At 26.7% G+C, this 15,838-nt stretch overlaps 1 protein-coding gene across 6 annotated transcripts in view; it reads right to left on the bottom strand.

The window, feature by feature from the left end:
* Positions 1 to 15,838, bottom strand: part of LOC109600730 (triple functional domain protein) — a 242,410-nt gene that overhangs the window by 51,395 nt on the left and 175,177 nt on the right. For all 6 annotated transcript variants that reach the window (XM_049962870.1, XM_049962865.1, XM_049962868.1 and 3 more), the window contains one exon: positions 7,157 to 7,427. In XM_049962870.1, coding sequence (XP_049818827.1) covers positions 7,157 to 7,427 — 271 coding nt within the window. The remainder of the gene's footprint in view (positions 1 to 7,156; positions 7,428 to 15,838) is intronic.

Raw genomic sequence — 15,838 nt, 5'->3', positions numbered from 1 at the left:
ATGCGATTAATAAAAAAAAATATTAATTCTGTTTACAGATGAGATATGCTCAATGTAACTTCGTAAATACCACATTATTTGGTGGGTGCTCAATTATGGTATGGAGAGGTATTTCTTTAACGTAAATGATGATGATGATGATAAATAATGGGAGCCTTATTGCTGAGTGTTGCATTTTGGACATATAAAAGAATATGTCGTGCCCTATGCCCCTTTCATAGGTCTTATCTTTGACGGCCGCCTCATACTCCAAACCTTAGCCTAATAGTACATATCTGGGACATAAGCGTCCGAATAAATTAGAAGATATGGGAGGTCTTCTACTCGAAATAAAGGAGAGTTTGGACTAAAATGAAATTCTAACCCAGATTTTGAGTATGAACAGAAAGTGTGAGGCAGTCATTCGTGTAGAGGTGGAAATAACGCATATTAAGTTCAATTTTTTATTTTTTATAATAATCAAATTTTGTTAATTTTTATTTTTTTAGAAAAACAATTTTTTTTAAGATTTTTGAAGTGAAAACTTCTTTAGCTGCATTGCGAACTTTTTGGTAGGGGAAAATCTTATGGGTTCGCGTCAATTCTCTTACCATCTGTTACCAACGCAGTCAATTCCGAAAAGTAATGGATCTGAGATACATACTTGTTTTTTATTTCCAAACAAATATTAATAGATTTAATATATTTTTAGAAGTGAAAACTTCTTTAGCCGCGTTGGGCACTTTTTGGATGCCGCGTCATTGACATGCTCATGACTGGCGCACGCGCAGTGTGCTATGCTATGCTTTTGGATGAGTAGCTATACAGTTGACATATAGTGCTGTGTATATCTTATAAGTGAAATTGAATGGATTTAGTGGAAAATTTATTTAAATATGTCAAATGATCGAAAACTCAGTACACCAAAACATAAAACGACAATAGATGCCGCTTTTACTCGATACTTAGATAAATTTGAATCAAACATTTTCATTTCTTACTTTAGTTACCATAAGCCTATTGTGTCTTTTTTAGAACAAAATGAAATAATTGAAAGTACAAAAAGTCTAAGTATTGTTGAAATTAATGATGACAATGATGCAAACAATTAAAATAATGTTAAAAATCAAGTACACTGAAATTTAAGTAAATACAAATACTATCCGTAAATAATATGATTGTATATTAATTGTTATTTCAGTTGAATTGTATTTATATTTTGTCATGATCTTGTACACCCCATAATATATTTAAATAATAAAAAACCATATAAACATGTATAAAATTGTTGCTCGGAGTGTCAATAGATGTGAAAACCAGATTGATGTTGATAAATTTAATTCAAACATTATGAAATTTCAAATTTTAATACTAAAAGTTAAAACTGCCAACTTTAATTTGTTTGTAATAATTATAAACAAAAAATAAATTTTTAAATAAATATACATTTCTATTTCCTAATAGATCGATAATAAATTATCATTCAATTTTTCATTATGCCTGATGTCACGTATGAAATGCAAAATGATCATATCGAGCATTTTATAATAAACAATTCCCACCGTTGATTGCTCAGTGCGCAGTTGATACAAACATTAAAGATATCTCTCACGAATATGGTACGTGCCCTCCAAAACATTGTTTTCTCCATTACCAATTGATTAAGATAAATTTATATTTTCACGGTTGGCGTCCGCCAATGATTTATGTAGCCGCATTCCCGTCGATTTGGGTGTTCCGTGACGAATCGACATCGTGCACGGTGCAAAAACGTCCGCGTTGACAGCGCAGAAAACTTATGTTCCGTTTTTTTTTTCAAATCAATTGCTCGCCAATAATGGTGACGATAATACGGTCGTAAAAAAAACCACGTGAGGATTGTCAGTCGCAGTTTTATGCGCGAGTCCGTTTCACTTTCACGGTTCATTTTATAATTACAGATAAGATTGCGGATAACAAATATTTTTTTTTAAAACAGTTACTTACGAGTTTTCTTCGTCTTTAGCACGTCTGCCATCACCACACTTATTCACTTATTGTAAATCGAAATATTGTAAAAACATAGTGAATTGTTACAAGGTGATGATATCTTATCTTTATTTATCGGTTTTTTGCCGTCGTAATTTTTGTATCTGTTTTCGATTATATTATATTCAATAATCAGTGTAAATAAGAGGAGTATCTAGTATATATACAGAAAGAGGGTTATATGGCAAAATGAATGTATTAAACTCTTATATCGGATATTTTGTTGTATTTTATTTTATTTTAAAGATCAGTGAAAATATTTAATTTTTGAGACTAGTTCTTTTGGAAATATATTTGTTAAATAATTTTATACTTGCAATTTAAAAAAATATATATTTAAGAATATAAATAAAGTCACGAGTTTTTGAAAATACTGAATTTTTGAAACTAGTTTAATTATGAAAATATTTATATATATATATATATATATATATATATATATATATATATATATATATATATATATATATATATATATATATATATATATATATATATATAATAAATAAATAAATAAAGTCACGAGTTTTTGAAAATACTGAATTTTTGAAACTTGTTTAATTATGAAAATATTTTTATTCATTTTCCTCTATTTTGAGGTACAAATTGTTTAAGAATTGTTTAAATTGTTTAAAAATATTGTTTAAATATAAAAATTAAGTCACCAGTTTTTGAAAATACGGAATTTTGGTAAGTGGTTAATTTTTGGAAATATTTTTATAGATTTTCCTCTATTTTGTGGTACTGGTTTTATTTTAAAGAATTTTTAAATATTGGGTTTTATATTTGTAGTGATTAGGATTAAGTTTATATCTTTAAGAATATTATTTAAATATAAAATTGAAACCAGTTAAATTTTAGAAGTAAATTTATAGATTTTCCTTTATTTTGTGGTATTGGGTCTTTTTAAAGAATTTTTATATACCTCTATTTTGAGGTGCAAATTGTATATTTACTTACAGTAATTAGGATTAAGTATACATGTTTAAAAATATTGTTTAAATATAAAAATAAAAAGTCACCAGTTTTTGAAAATACTGAATTTTGGCAAGTGGTTAAATTTTGGAAATATTTTTATAGATTATCCTCTATTTTGTGGTACTGGTTATATTTTAAAGAAATTTTAAATATTGGGTTTTATATTTGTAATGATTAGGATTAAGTTTATATCTGGAAGAATATTATTTAAATACAAAATTGAAACCAGTTAAATTTTAGAAGTATTTTTATAGATTTTCCTTTATTTTGTGGTACTGAGTATTTTTAAAGAATTTTTATATGCCTTTATTTTGAGGTACAAATTGTATATTTGCAGTGGTTAGGATTAAGTATACATGTTTAAAAATATTGTTTAAATATAAAAATAAAAAGTCACCAGCTTTTGAAAATACTGAATTTTGGCAAGTGGTTAAATTTTGGAAATATTTTTATAGATTATCCTCTATTTTGTGGTACTGGTTATATTTTAAAGAAATTTTAAATATTGGGTTTTATATTTGTAATGATTAGGATTAAGTTTATATCTTTAAGAATATTATTTAAATACAAAATTGAAACCAGTTAAATTTTAGAAGTATTTTTATAGATATTCCTTTATTTTGTGGTACTGGGTATTTTTAAAGAATTTTTATATACCTCTATTTTGAGGTACAAATTGTATATTTGCAGTGGTTAGGATTAAGTATACATGTTTAAAAATATTGTTTAAATATAAAAATAAAAAGTCACCAGCTTTTGAAAATACTGAATTTTAGCAAGTGGTTAAATTTTTGAAATATTTTTTATATATTTTCCTCTATTTTGTGGTACTGGTTATATTTTAAAGAATTTTTAAATATTGGGTTTATATTTGAAGTGATTAGGATTAAGTTTATATCTTTAAAAATATTATAATAGTTAAATATAAAATTGAAACCAGTTAAATTTTGGAAGTATTTTTATAGATTTTCCTTTATTTTGTGGTACTGGGTATTTATAAAGAATTTTTATATACACCTATTTTGAGGTACAAATTGTATATTTGCAGTAGTTAGGATTAAGTATACATGTTTAAAAATATTGTTTAAATATAAAAATAAAAAGTCACCAGTTTTTGAAAATACTGAATTTTGGCAAGTGGTTAAATTTTGAAAATATTTTTATAGATTTTCCTCTATTTTGTGGTACTGGTTATATTTTAAGGAATTTTTAAATTTATTTAAAAAATTTATATTTGCAGTGATTAGGATATTATTTAAATATAAAATTGAAACCAGTTAAATTTTGGAAGTATTTTTATAGATTTTCCTTTATTTTGTGGTTCTGGGTATTTTTAAAGAATTAAGAAAAATATATATTGAGCTTTATATCTGCAATGTTTAATCGAGTCAACAGTTTTTGAATATATAATAATTTTTTAAATTCTTTTAAAAATAATAAATGAGAACCAATAATGTATTTTGAAATATTTGGACAAATTTAAAATTCTACTAAATATTGAACTTATTTATGACTAAAAAACCTTGAGTTTGAAATTATTATTTAATTATAAAATTAAACAGCCATCAGCTTTTCAAACTAATTAACTTTAGCGACTGGTTAATCGTTGGACATGTTTTTTATCCGTTTTTGTTTCCGCATAGGATCGCGCGAGCGGAGGGTGGCTCTTCGCGGCGCTCCGTTGACGTAACCCGGTCACGCGACCGTCGACCGACCGCGGCCAGCCGAACGCTCGACGGGCGTCTTCGGCGGCGCGACGCTCTGCGGCGGTGGCGGGGCCGTCGCGCGCGCCGAGATGCTGCGGGAGGTCGGGTCAAGGTCGGGCGCGACGGCCCGAGCGCGCCGCCGACCGATCTATTGATCCCGACGCCGCCGCCGCCGACACCGCCACCGCCGCCAACCTGCGAGATGTGCTCTCCAGCTACGCGCGGCCGCCGGCCCCGCGGGCTCTTGTCCGCACACGGATACGGCCCGCGGAACGTCCCGTTCTATCCCCTGTCTATTTAGAATGTAAATTAAAGAAATTTTTAAGAATTTATATAAGTCCAGAATATGTATCAAATATATATTTTTTAATTTATAGAATAATAATAATTTTCATCTTTCAAAATTCTATTAAGCAATTATTCTTTTTTTGAATATTTTTCAGATAAAATTTTGAGGGAGTACAAAAAACTTTAATTTATTTCCTACTTTTCTTTAGTTATCATAAGCATAGAATTTCTTTTAATATTTATAGCAGTTAAAAAAAAACAAATTTTGACAGATCTATTATATATTGTTGTAATAAAACTTCATTACTGTTTTAAGCAAACCAATTTATTTTACAATTTTTTAGTCAAATAATACTCCAATTTATTGTCACAATTTGTGTATTGTAAGTACCAATTCTAAAAGTCAATAAAATGTATTCTTCGAAATATTTAATTATATTAAAAATTTTATACTTGGTACTATCAAAAATAACAAAAGAGTTACCAAAAAATTGGTGAAAAACTGAACTTATTCAATCTTCCAGAAACTTAATGACCAACTGAACATTAGACAATATATTCAGCAATTTCAGAATTAATTTCTTTTTCTAATTTACTAAGAATGGTCAATTAATCGCCCATGCCAATAGTATTATTGGCATAAATTTATGTTTTACATGTACCAATTTTTTTTGTCAATGTGGTCAACATGCTTAGTTTTAGGTCAGGTTGACTATATATAACCTGTGTACATTTTTAAATAAATTTTGTTTATATATTGTAATATCAAATGTAATAAAAGATTTACCAAAAAATTGATGAAAAACTGAACATATTCTATCTTCCAGAAATTTAATGACCATATTCTGTATTAAATTCTGTATTAAATTTTCTTTTTAATTAACTAAGAATGATCAATTAATCGTCGAAACTATTGACACAAATTTGTGTATTATATGTACCAATTCTTTGTCAGTGTGGACAACATGCTTAGTTTTAGGTTAGGTTGACTATATATAAACCTGTGCACATTTTTAAATAAATTTTGTTTATATATTGTAATATCAAATGTAATTAAAGAGTTTCCAGAAAATTGGTGAAAAAAAACTGAACATATTCTATCTTCCAGAAACTTAATGACCAACTGAACATTGGACAATATATTCAGCAATTTCAGAATTAAATTCTATTTTTAATTTACTAAGAATGGCCAATTAATCGTCCATACTATTGGCATAAATTTATGTTTTACATGTACCAATTTTTTGTCAATGTGGACAACATGCTTAGTTTTAGGTTAGGTTGACTATATATAACCTGTATACATTTTTAAATAAATTTTGTTTATATATTGTAATATCAAATGTAATAAAAGAGTTACCAGAAAATTGGTGAAAAACTGAACATATTCTACCTTCCAGAAATTTAATGACCATATTCTGGATTAAATTTTCTTTTTAATTAACTAAGAATGGTCAATTAATTTTATTTTCATATTATAATATCAAACGTAATTAAAGAGTTACCAGAAAATTGGTGAAAAAAAAACTGAACATATTCTATCTTCCAGAAACTTAATGACTAACTGAACATTGGACAATATATTCAGTAATTTCAGAATTAAATTCTATTTTTAATTTACTAAGAATGGCCAATTAATCGTCCATACTATTAGCATAAAGTTACATGTACCAATTTTTTGTCAATGTGGACAACATACTTAGTTTTAGATCAGGTTGACTATATATAACCTGTGAACATTTTTAAATAAATTTTGTTTAAATATTGTAATATCAAATGTAATAAAAAAGTTACCAGAAAATTGGTGAAAAACTGAACATATTCTATCTTCCAGAAATTTAATGACAATATTCTGTATTGAATTCTGTATTAACTTTTCTTTTGAATTAACTAAGAATGGTCAATTAATCGTCGAGGAACTATTGGCACAAATTTATGTTTTATATGTACCAATTCTTTCTCAATGTGGACAAAATACATAGTTTTGTTTATATGCGTGTAAAAATAAATAATTTAATAAAACCAAGTGTTAAATTTTTAAAAAATAATGTATAACCAACATTTTAATTTAATTTCCAAAATTTATATTTATATAAATATATTTATATAAAAGAAGTACACACACACATTAGTAAAAAATGTATTTTCCAAATTTAATTATCCTGAAAATCACTTACCTATATCGTGTTCGGCGGCGGGCGGACGCCTGGAGGGCGAGCTCCTGGGCGCCGGCGGCTGCTTGAGCACGGCCAACGGCACGAGACCTTCTGGCACGTCTGTCTTCTGGTCGTGGTCGGTGCCCCTTGTCGGCATACGCACCAGACAGTAGTCCGGCTTCGAAGAGCACACCTCCACCACCTCCACCTGCTGACCCTTGGTGACGCTCAGCTCGTTAGAACTGCTGGCTGTGAAGTCGCTCACCACCCAAGTCATTTCCAGTACGCCCGTCTGAAGCAAACATTAAATATTCAATTTTATTATTGTCTATTCGAGATTATTGTAAATAAAATAATAATGGGTACGTGCAAGTTGCGAAACTTGGAGTCAAAAGACTGTTTCGTAAACAAGTTTTAAAACTGATTGATGATGATTAAAAGTTTTACTGACATTTATGAAACGATTAAACAAGAGTTTACAACGAAAAGCTATGTTAAATTGTTCTGACCTTTTGAAACTTCATCATAAAATTACAAATTGATTCTTGCAGCAATACCCACACGTATAAATTCCAACGAAAAATACATTTGTATGCGTTTAAAATGTAGGTTTTATAGAGATATTAAAATTTTTGCAGACAAGACTATTTAGTCATTTAAAATTATAGTTACAGGAATAATAATTTACATTTTTGGTTTACGATGCATTTGACAAATTTTCGACATTTTTTTTATTAAATTTGATTTTTTTTGTGCTCTCTTATATTCATCAAAAAATGATTCTTAATTTAAGAAGCTTTCAACCAATACCACAAAACATTTATACTAACTTTATAAAGTATCTATGTTCTAACGTGTGATAAATATAGTTCATCAATCAATAAATGAGCTAATTAAACGTGTCAGTTTTATGTAAAATTACTCCTATCACTCGTTAGTGGTTTAAAATATTTACAATCTTTTACGATCGACCTTAATAAATAACATTAAAAAAGTGCGCATTCGCCATTTATTAAAAAAACCAACCATGAAAACAGAAAATCGTAAATCAAGCTGAAAATATGAAAATCGTCAAAAACAAATCAAAAAATGTGAGAATTGGAATTGATCCGCGTGCCGTGACGTTCCAATTAAAATTTGCAGATAGATAACCAACATAAAAGCGGAGTTATCAGAAAATCAATTTGAGCGCAAAGAGAGGAAAAAAAAGCACCGGTCCGATTGGCGTGATTCAATTTCAGTGTTTTGAAAGGCCCCATCGTACATACGGTACAATTAAGCTCCGGAATAAATTGGTGTGCACGAAAATTATGAACAGGACGAGTTTCAGGAGCCCTACGCAAAAAAAGAGGGTTGGATGTGGAATATTTGTGTACCAGAGAGTGCGGCCGAAGTTTTTCGTCGATCACTGATTAATTTTTGTTTATCCAGTTCTTCGGTGCCATATGGTCGAGTGTCGTAAATTGTTTGCGAAGTTTGTTTAATATTAATCTGATGTCGAACTATCGCATTGTTTTACGTAAGGGCAAATATGATTATTGTTGACTGCAACACGTGTTAACGGGACTTTGACCTGGTAAAAATCATGTAAATATTAATAACATACACATGTACTTTTTATTTACAATATTTGTTATTAATTTTATGACATATTCTTATTTATATATATGACAGAAAACATATTTTTATTTACAACATTAATTTTATTCTAATAATTTAGAATTTTGATGTATTTATAACTTTAATTTAATTTACTAATATATATTTTTTCAGTTCTGGATGATAAAAATTAAATAAATATATCATTATCATATCTAACGATAATGATAATATATTTTTGTTTTAATACATATATATTGTTAAAATTTAAAACTTCTGAAAAGCTTTCAATATTATAAAAATCATCAAAAATTAAAATCGATTAAAAATTTAGTCATAAAAATGAAATTTCACCGTTTATTTTTATTTTCGACATTAATTTTACTTTAAACATTTTTACTTTTGATTTTATTTTTCATTTTTGGAAATAAATTTTTAATTTACTAATTTTTATAATATTAACTCAAAAATTGTAATTAAAACAATAAAATTTGTAGAAAAAATATATATTAAAAGTAACAAAACTGTACTAAATGAATTTTTATAAATTGAATGAAAAATATAATCGTTTAATAGTTAAATATGTTGTTGAAATTTTAATATGGTCAAAAATTAAAAACGTTTAAAAATGTTGGTAAATTTTGCAAAAATGAAATTTTACAGCTCGACAAACAATATTTATATTTTCGACATTAATTTTACTTTAATAATTTTGACTTAAGATGTACACAACTTATTTTTTAAAATTCTTTTAACATATTTAGTATATTTTATGTTAATAATTTTTACAAATCATTTTAAAATTGTATAAGTTTCTTGATTAATTTCTTTAGAAAATTCTTAATTTTTTTAATATTTATGAAAATAATTTATTACTTTATATATTTTTTGCATTTTTACATATTTAAACTAATAATTAAAGTGTAACATTCGTCCAATAATTAAATCGTATTACATATAAATTACAAAATATAAATTTTTAATAGTTAAATATGGTGTTAAAATTTTTAAAAAAATTTTATGGTTATAAAAAGAAATGTCATCATTAGGCAAATATAATTTTTATTTTCTACATTAATTTTATTTTAATATTTTTGAATTTTTTAGAAAAACATCTAATTTTTTTGGAAATATTGTAGTAATTTACTCTTTTTTATATATTTTTTACAATTCACGATAATTAAATTGTTATAAATATAAAATTCTTAGAAATTACAATGGTAAATACGTTTATTCAATATTTAAATATTCTTCTGAAAGTCTCCAATAATTGTTTAAAATCATAAAAAAAAAGTTTCGTCGTCCGACAAACAGAACACAGTCGTCGTTTGGCCCGTTCTTTGTCAATGCCGGAACAATTGCATCGTCGTAATCGTTGGGCCCCATTATTTTCGGCGTCGCCATAATCGAGTTTGCGGCGCGAGCTAACAAGAAGACAAACCCCGGACCTGTTGGCTCTTAATGGCCTTATATGAACTGCAGCGATACGATCAATTAAATTTAATATTGGCCAATTGAAAGGCGCGATTCACGAATCGAGGGCCCCGGTCTAATAGAAATTAATGAAACATGAGCCCCGGTTGGGTTGTCGTGCGCCGCCGGTCGGACCTGGTTTCTTTGCCGAATCGGAATTTCTGTGCCACACGTCAATTGCGATAGCGGATAGAATGAAATGGCGCTGTCCCATTTTTTGATATGCAGCTATGATGGCTAATTATGCTCTTTTTGCAAAGCAGTTTTCAGGTATTTAATTGCGAATTCGCATTAAATTTAATAGTGACCTTATCATTAAATTGAAAATCATTGAATTTGTTTTTTTTTTTGACAAAATGTATTGAATTATCATATCAATATTTAATAAATCGTCAATAAATAATGAAAATTAATATTGTTATGAGAAAATAAAAAATTAATATCAGTTACGTCCAAATATGTACTAATTGTAAAAACCTTAACAATTATAAATGCCCAATTTTATATTATTATACTGGCCAAAAAAAGAGTAATTTTTAATCAAATAGAATTTTCCAACATTCAATATTTTAATTCTTTATCTTAATATTTGCTAAAATAGATAAGGTTGAATTAACTAATAATTTAAAAAAAAAACATTAAATTTTGATGGTGCATTTTCAATATTAAAAATTTTTCAAGGATTTTAAATATTCTTTGTTTAAAAATTAGTTACTTATTCTTTTTAATTAACACAATTTTTGTATTTTTGACGTTTAATTTTTGGTATATATATATATACGAATAATAGAAATTTAATATAATAATAATGATAATAATTACATAATAATTTAAAATATTAAATTCTGACTGATTCTTTTTTCTTTTGTTTATATAATGTCTATATACTTTAATGTCTTTTTTTCGTCACATTTTTGAATCCCTATTTTTTCCAATTTTAATCTTTTATATTTTTTTATGTTTTAAGTTCATTATCAAATATTTTAAAAAACATTCATAGAATTTATAAAATTTACAAATTTTTTAGATTTTGCAGATTTTACACATTTTACAGTTTTTATAGATTTTAGAGATTTTAAAAATTTTACAGATTTTATAGATTATCAAGATTTTATAGTTTTTAAAGATTTTATAGATTTTAAAGATTTTATAGTTTTTATAGAATTTATATAGGTTTTATAGATTTTATAACTTTTATAGTTTTTAGAGATTTTAAAGGTTTTATGGCTTTTAAAGATTATATAGCTTTTATATTTTATAATAAAAATTTTACAGATATCATAGTTTTTAAAGATTTTTTAGATTTTACAGATTTTATAGATTTTACAGAATTATAGAATTTAGAGTTTTTATAGATTTTTCAGATTTTACACATTTTACATATTTTACAGGTTTTATAGATTTTAGAGATTTTAAAAATTTTATAGTTTTTAAAGATTTTATAGATTTTACAGATTTTATAGATTTTTAAGATTTAATAGTTTTTATAGATTTTATATAGGTTTTATAAATTTTATAGTTTTTACAGATTTTACAGGTTTTATGGATTTTAAAGATTATATAGTTTTTAAAGATTTTAGAGATTTTATAGATTTTACAGATTTATAGAATTTAGAGTTTTTATAGATTTTGCAGATTTTACACATTTTACATATTTTACAGTTTTTATAGTTTTTATAGATTTTACAGATTTTAGAGATTTCAAAAAATTTTATAGTTTTTAAAGATTTTATAGATTTATAGATTTTAAAGATTTTATAGTTTTTATAGATTTTATATAGGTTTTATAGATTTTATAACTTTTATAGATTTTACAGATTTTACAGGTTTTATGGATTTTAAAGATTATATAGTTTTTATCGATTTTAGAGATTTTAAAAATTTTACAGATTTTATAGTTATATATATATATATATATATATATATATATATATATATTACTATATTATTAATATAAGTAATATTATTTATATTTAAGAATTAATTTATTACAATCATAATTTATAGTTTCAACGATTAAGGGCAACTATCCATTTCTCCACCGATGATGTCAGGCATTTGTCACACGACCCAACTTTTTTTTGCGCACCTCGTCAAAGTGCCACAAAAGAAACTTTGCCACGGGTAATTTTAAATTTTGTGCCCGTTAAAATTCCTCGCGTAATTGCGAACGATTATGTTTAAAGGATTTATTGTTGCTAGAGAAAACGACGGTATCTCAGCTTCCAGGCATATACTCAATATAATAACTTCATAACATTGGAAGCGTTTATCGTGGAACTTACAACAAATATACAACGAGCACGGAGGAGAATTTTTAAACGACTTACTAAATGTCACAGTTCATGCTTACGAATAAAGCGAGTGGTTTTAAATTTTAAAATTTGAAGGGAATTTCTTATCAAAAAAGAAATCACGAGTGGTACTTTGGGAACAATATTGAATAGGTATTTGAACGAAATAGAAATATAAGATCAAATTATTCCCGTTTGTTTAACATCAACTTGTTAGTGCTGACTTTGAAACAAAATATTTATAGGTTCCTGTATTTTAGCATACTTACCTGAAAAAAGCAAAGGTTGTTTACGTAACAGGATTCAATGGATTTATCGAAAGGTGACATAATCGTAAAACCAATATTTCTTTCAAACTAATATCAATAGCGGCACATCTATTAAAAGATCAATACGTAAAGCTGCGCGCATATTTATTGTCAATTTATGAATGTTTTCGTAAACGATGCTATAAATATCGCCATGACGTTTATGTGAATCGGACACATTTCGTTCACAAGAAAAAATATAGGTATATTAAATATTAATATTTAAAACCCTGTTTTGCCAAAAGATTTTAAAAGTTTCAATGGTTGAAAAACAAATTTACTAAATACTCAGTAAATTTATCAAATAAGATGAAAAAGAACTTGGAAAATATTAAAATTGATAACACAATTTAAAATTATTTAGATAAATAAAATAAATATAAATTAAATGCTTCATAAATTTAAAAATTCAATAAATTATTAAAAAACGGAAAAACCTGATACTGTAAAATTAATTAATTTTATTGAAAAAAATTGAATATAATATTAAAATTGTTGAATTTGTTAAAATATTTGCAATATAATTCTGAAATAGGATAAAAAAGTAAAGTAAATAAAAAACATCAAATATTAATCAATAACAAAACTGATTTTGGAAAATTCAGAAAAATATTAACAAAAAATTAAAAAAAAAACAATTGAGACTGTCAAATTTTAATACTGTGTAAATATAACAATTAATAAACTGAATAAATTCTTGTAAAGTTGTAAAATTAATTAGATTAATTTAAACAACAAAAAATGAATGATATATTAAAATTGCTGAAAACTGAAATTGTATATATATATGTATAATCTTGAAATATATAAAAGAGTAAAGTAACCTGTTACTAAATTGCTGAAAATATTAAAATAATTGTAATATAATCCTGAAACTTATAAAAAAGTAAAGTAAAAAAAATTATCAAATAATAAATGACACAATTGATTGAAATGATTTTTTAAAAATTAAATTAGTTAAGACTAAAAAATGTAAAAATAGTCAAAAATATAAAAAAATTACGTTATTATTGTTTTAATATTTTGAACAACATTAATACATAAAAAATTGTCAAAAGTTGATAATATTGTTCAGATTGTGAAAGTGAAATATTATATTATTTTAATTTTCCAATTTTTGAAAAAATGAAAGTGTAAATTAAAAAAGCTAGAAATGTTAAAAATTTTATTTTACTATAGATAATATCAGAATAGTAAAAAATAATAATAAGAATAAAATTTAATAATTATAATAAATTTTAATAATTTTTATGTGAAGTGAAATATTTTTGTATAAATAAAAGAGTTGTATAAATAAAAGGGAGTGTAAAAGATCAAAAGGAATGTTAAATGTTGCATTGTACTATGAATAATATCAACATAGTAAAAAATGAAAATAAATAAAATTTATAAACTGCTTCTGTTTCACTTTATTAAATTTAATGTTAAATAAAATATTATTGATGTAGTTTTTCCCACTTATTTTCCAATTTTAAAATAAACGAGAGGCGTAAAGGTAAAAATTAGATTTCACTATGAAGAATATCAGAATAGTAAAAAAATGAATATAAATAAAATTTATAAACTGTTCCAGTTTCACTTTATTAAATTTCCCGTTAAGTGAAATATTATTGGTGTTGTTGTCTCCCTTTTGTTTTCCAATTTTAAATGCGAATTGCATACTAACAGCCGAGCAAACAAATTTATTTGTTGTGTGTCGCTTTTCGTCGCGAGGAAACTCCTTGACAAAATGTCGTTATTCACGGTCGATGAGCCACTATCTCGCCCCTAAACAATTTGCATCGCGGCGGCCGGTTCGCCCAACCCTCCCCGTCTCTATATTAATATTTAATAGAAAAATAAAGCGGTTCCGAGGCGAGCCAGGTGTTCGCCGCCTTGCAATCTACGAAAGGGGCGACAAAACTTTTGCACGACGACGCGAAATCCATTGAGGAATCGGACTGAATGGGCCCGCATAATTCGGGAGCGAAAATTGAGGAAAATAATTGAACCGAACCGGAAAGTTTTTCTCTTTATGGAGCCCGGGAATCCGTAATTACGTGTTAACAGTGGACGGGATAATTCAGGACAACGTCGTACGTCGACGGCTGTCAATTAATTAAATTGAGTGTGGGACGTCGTTACGTGGCATCCTGGAAACTCTATACATCCAATAAGCATATCGATGTCGTTTCTCCGTCGAACCATCGGTATGTTATTAATGTATAATGGCATGTCGACCTCAATATCTGGCTGGCTCTCTAATTCCCTTACAAGCCCGTTCCGTGTGTGTGTACGCGCGTCCGCTTCCGACATCCCCTCTCGTTTTATCCGTCGTGTCTTTACAGCCCAGTCGAACGAAATGAACGGGAAGAATGGGCCGGGACAAATTTGAATAAAGGACGATGGGAGTATTTGTACGCTCAATAATTTTCAGGTTGGAATTAATCTAGCTCCTTCTGTATCAATCATTGGTAAATCCATCTTTCTTTTATCATCAACTACAAGACGATTTTCGTGTTCTCGACGAGTTACAGAAAAATATATCAATGTATTCAAAGAACCTATTAAACCAGTTTTCTTCGATCTACTTACTTTGGAAATTTCAGAAACCAATTTGAGGAGGTAGGGGAGTGGTTTGGTTATTTACTGAAAAATTTGGTCAATTATCCTTCTGTATAATTTTATTTACCCTTAGAAATATTACATCACTATCTTACTTTTTCTAAGATACTATTGTATAATATGAATAAAAATAAGAGACAAGACGATCTTGCCAGTAGTTTAACTGTGGCAAACAACTAAACAAAGATGTTAAAATTGAAAGATGGGACACTTCTCAAGACGATTTTTGTATTTCCTGACGAGTTTGAGAAAAACAGACTGATCTGTATAAAGTAATAATATTAAGATATTATTTATCTTAAGAAATATTATATCACTACTTTACTTTTTCCATGTATACTAAGGATCATCATTCTCCTCTTTTCTTCCCAAAAGAATCATTAAAATGAATAAAAATATTGTAAAGAGGCTGTGTAGCTATTTCA

This window comes from Aethina tumida, chromosome 2, assembly GCF_024364675.1.
Source record: "Aethina tumida isolate Nest 87 chromosome 2, icAetTumi1.1, whole genome shotgun sequence".
NCBI lineage: Eukaryota > Metazoa > Arthropoda > Insecta > Coleoptera > Nitidulidae > Aethina > Aethina tumida.
The sequence above is the reverse complement of the archived record's forward strand: the minus strand, read 5'-3'. Positions and strand labels throughout refer to the sequence as shown.